A 4,790-nucleotide genomic window follows, 5' to 3' on the forward strand; every position below is an offset into this window, starting at 1 on the left:
GTGTGTCCAGGGAGTCGATAACTATCTGTTCCTTACATTTATCTGTAATTATCCCTTAATAAAGGAGAAGGGATAACTGCTCTGATTTATAGGGGTTATCCATCTCAAGATAACTGCTTTCATCTTGGGGCTTTATCTTTTTGGGAATAATATTGCCCCCGTGTTGATATCATGTTCCTGTGGGCCCTTGGGCAGCGGGTCTTGTAGGTCAAAATAGTAAGCTGGGCTTGCTTATCAGTCATGGGCCCGGGAGCAAGAGGACCCAAATATCCCCTCCACCAATACCATGCGTATCACAAACGTATTTTTTTTTCCATCTTAATCTTCCCAAATGCACTTTTTATTTATTTTTTTCGAGTCAATGTGTCGTTAATGTCTATTATCTGCACGACATAGCCCACCCTTCAACTAGGAATTGGTTTTTAAGCCTAACTGACATCTGGCCCAAACGACAGGTCAAGCCTACTAAGCCATCGTAGATCCGAAAAGGCCCATTCTCTAGTACAGACCTCATTTTTCACTTATTTTTTTCTTTTTCTTTTTGTTATTTATCACTAGTAAAGAATGGTAAAACATAATAAATACCAGATGATAAATTCAGAAGGTGTTTCTTAAGCCAGAACAAGAAAAGATACCGATTCATGTTGTATCACTGTCTTAATTCATTTTTTAATCCAACAGAAGAAACCATTGTCTTGTCAAAGTGTTCATCTGTTTCATGGCACCCTCCCTCTGCCAGACTCTAAACTCCATCCATGAAATTTTTCATATAAAAATGATGGAGTCTCCATGCAAATTGCAATGTTTATGGAACAAAAAGATGTTGGTTAGGATCAACAGCATATGTGCTTAAAAATCAGGTTATTGGGGTAATCAATGATCACCCTTTATTAAAATTGAGAAGATTCTCTCCTCCAGAGTTCAGAAGAAATATCAGTAGGAGGTGCATGGGTCATGCTGACCCACTCGATCGACTCCAATGCTTTTCATTGATGGCCTAAGCTAGTTTTTGTCTCTCACAGTACTGCAAAACAAATTAGATCAGACAATTTTAGAACCCCAGCTATTTAGGTCCAGTTTGGATACACAAAATCATCTCTATCTCATTATTATAATTTTTCCAAACTACCATATAAAATATAATAATAATTCAACTTTTTCAAGTCTCAAAATAAAAATTATATTAAAAAATTATATTCTAATAATATTTTATTCAACTTTTAACAAAACAATCTTCACATGGTTTAACAATACGTTGGAAATTTTTTAAAATTTGATACGCCTCAGGTCCTACCATTCAATATATGGTAATATATAAGATTAAAGGGGGCGTCTTCTACTTGACTTGCTTGCAAGTAAAAAGTAGTACAAATTTTGCGTGCTTTTAAAAAACCTAAAATTTAGTTAAAAAGATCAAATTTTTAAGAGTCACCGAATAAATCTCCTAAAGATGTGTCCCGAATAGTACATTTTTTTTTTCTTTTTATTTTCTTTATTTTCATGTTTTTTTTAATTATCATAAACATTTTTAAAAAATAAATACAAAATTTATAACATCATTAAAAAATACTTCCTTAATCACTAAGTAAAAAATAAATAAATAAATTCGAGACAGTTTCGGGACTCAACTTTCAGTAGATTTAGCATTTCCGAATTTTTAAACAAAACATCACACCATATTACTGTATGTAGATGGAGTTACTCAAAATTTGTTTTCACAATCATTCTCGTCTCATCTCGTATCATTATTATATCTTTTTTTTAAATTCTCACATAAAATAAAATAAATAATTTAATTTTTTTAAATTTTAAAACAAAAATAATATTAAAAATATATATTCTAATAATATTTTATTCAATTTTTTCAATTCATCTCATTTTATCTATAAAAACAAACTATTTCGATAAATTTATATCTCGTTCGTTTTTTTATACAAGAGATTTTCTATGGTGGAAAGAAAGCATGCGCTTGGAATGGACTTTTGGTCGATATCAGCTAGAAATTTTAAAAAATATAACAGCCCGTTTGAATTCAAAAAATATTTTATCTCATTTTATCATTATAATTCTTTTAAATTCTGATAAAAAAATATTATAAATAATTCAACTTTTTCAAATTTCAATTTAATTTTTTTAAATATTAAAATAATAATAATATTAAAAAATAATATTTTGTTCCACTTTTATCTAAAATAATTTTATCTCATTCTAAATCCAAACCGGCCAGAGATTCAAGATGTAGAGGTTAATTTCAATCGGCTTGTAACGGCTACACTCCGTTTTTAAGTCAGGTACTTGGGTAATTGAATTGAATATTTCCAGGTCAGGGACAGAAAAGGCAGACCAAACTTTTTACGACGAGGTAAGTTCTTTTTTACGCCTAAACTCGATCGCCTCGCCTAGCCTCCATCACGATGTTCAAAACCTTACCTTTCTGATTAAAAGCGATTCTCCCTTCATCACAAAATAATTTATTTGAACTGTACCAAGTAGCAACACCAAAACTAAATTCAGTAGGGCCCCAATAATCCAGAAATGAATGAGAAAATACAACCCCAAAGGACAATGTGTCATCCCCCATGACCCCAGTTCACCTGCTGCGACTGCATTGCATTACTATAAAGCACAGAAGTGGCAGGCCCAGCGCCCTCAAGTATTTATCCCTTTACAGACTAATTTTTTGAACTCTTTTATTGCATCCAACAATCCAAATCATAGAGCAGCTAGGGAAACATAATCTTACAGTTGTGTAGGCAACAAAGTTAAATTGCATGAGATTATCAGATTCAGGAAGCAGAGACCTATTTGTACAGGGAAATTTTGGGTTTTCAGGAGATTTATTGGTTGGACAATATCCATTAAGTTAGGCGATTGCACCCAGAAACATAGGGTACCGAACCCAGATCAGTGATCTTGGGAAGAACAATTAAAATTGGAATCCGAAGCAGTCCAGCCAAAAAAACTGGAATCAGAGAGCATAGAAAATCGCATCCCATTGACATTGAGAAAAGGAGAACCGATTAAATGAAAGAGCAATGCGGTATTATAACATCCCCAGTTAAAAATATCTGAACTGGTTGGCCCACTTCAGAAATGATCTTCACCAACGCAAAAGGAAGTTCTTAATTAAGCAACACTTAATCATTACTACCTCCCCATCACCCCAGAAAACGGAAAAATATGAACACTTTCCAGTCATACCGCCGAGAAAAATTACTCCCACCGACCAATATATATGGCCCAGGCAATGCGAACCAACACAAAGGACAGAGAACCTTCAAATGTACCAAAAAAAAAAACAGGGATTCATTCAGACTTTCACCATATCCACATTGGGATTTCGAGTACGAAACAAAACCCACCACCAAAAATATGTTTCCATTTCCTTCTAAAATCTTTGCCTTTTGGGGGGCTCGAAAACTTGAACCACAATAGAAATTAACCAAAAATTAATATGAGGAATTGAAAATTTTGACCTACGCATTCGGACTCCAAAGGCTCCACAAACGAGAATTGAATATACACAGCACGTCCGGCAGTACCTTTCTGGCCAAACCCTTGTGGTTGTTGCTGTTGCCCGCAGCCCTCAATGCCGGTTCAGCCACCGTAGCCTCCTCGTCCTCGTACTTCTCTTCCATAACCTCTTCAACAGCCACCTCATACTCTATATTATTGTCCTTACCATTCCCTTTGACAACCTCGTCGACCTTGTCGGTCCAGCTCACCGAATCCACTTCCTTCTCCGGAGAAGTCACATAAAAACCACAGCTTTCCTCAATCTCCTGTGGCGTCAAAGTCTCCGAAACATCGGCCGACTTTTCTGGTGAGCGGCGGCTTGACGGTTTCTCTCTGCGTTTACCTCTGCTGTTGACCTTCTTTGACTGCTCGCCTTGGGCCAAGTGGTCCTCGAAAGCCTCGATGGCCCGGTGGATGAGCTCGCGATTGGGAGAGGAGTCCCATCTGAACCAGTAGCTAGTGTAGCAGTCGAAGCAGTCGCAGTCGAACATCGGCGGTCTGTGGGAGCTGTTACTGTTCCTGGTGTTGTAGCTTCTGCTTGGGGGTTTTTTGGAGGTTTTTTTCTTGGAATCTTGGACGATTGGAGACAAAGTAGTGGGTTTCAAGGAGGGAGTAATCATATAGGCCAGGACTTCACGGTCCTCCAGGGAGAGCACAGAGGCTAGAGCAAGAATGGCCGCCGGGAGGAGCTTCAACACGGCGGGAAAATCTCCATCAAAAGGGCAGGTAATCGCAGTCGACGTCGAAGAAGAAGAAGAAGAAGAAGGAGACGGGTATACTTTACCTTTCTTTATTTTCATCTTTGCTTATTGTTTCGGATGAGAGTGTAGATTTTGATGGGCTACGGAGTAAAAGAGAACAGAGAAATAGAGAGAGGGGGGCAGTGATAGGGTTTTAATTTAATTTCACTTGATAGACAAGGCAGAAGGGGTACGTAGAGGTGACCGTTCGTTGCAGAGAACAGTTGCCCACACTCTGTTATCCGGTGAGCGTGTAGACACGGCGAGGAAGGAGTCTTGTAAACTTTCAAGTGAAAGGTTACGATTATTATTCTTTTTAACTCATTTTATTTAATTATTATAAATTTTTTAAATTTTTATATAAAATAAATAATTTAATTTTTTTAAATCTTAATATAAAAATAATATTAAAAATATATATTTTAATAATATTTTATTTAATTTTTAACTTTTATCTCATCTCATCTTATATATAAAAACAAATATTTAAATAATAAAATGAGATAAAATAATTTTAGATAAAAGTTAAAAATT

General features: G+C 35.8%; 1 protein-coding gene across 1 annotated transcript; it reads right to left on the reverse strand.

Annotated features, from left to right (window-relative positions):
- Window positions 1-3,305: 3,305 nt before the first annotated feature.
- LOC108991278 lies at window positions 3,306-4,475 on the reverse strand. Its single transcript, XM_018965453.2, has one exon. It carries the CDS (start codon window positions 4,314-4,316, stop codon window positions 3,477-3,479), a length of 840 nt encoding a protein of 279 aa, XP_018820998.2. The 5' UTR covers window positions 4,317-4,475; the 3' UTR covers window positions 3,306-3,476.
- Window positions 4,476-4,790: the final 315 nt, after the last annotated feature.

The sequence above is a fragment of the Juglans regia genome, chromosome 16, assembly GCF_001411555.2.
Source record: "Juglans regia cultivar Chandler chromosome 16, Walnut 2.0, whole genome shotgun sequence".
Lineage (NCBI taxonomy): Eukaryota > Viridiplantae > Streptophyta > Magnoliopsida > Fagales > Juglandaceae > Juglans > Juglans regia.

Excerpts from the sequence above, each read along its gene's own strand:
- LOC108991278 (XM_018965453.2), bottom strand. The coding sequence starts at position 4,316 with ATGAAAATAAAGAAAGGTAAAGTATACCCGTCTCCTTCTTCTTCTTCT.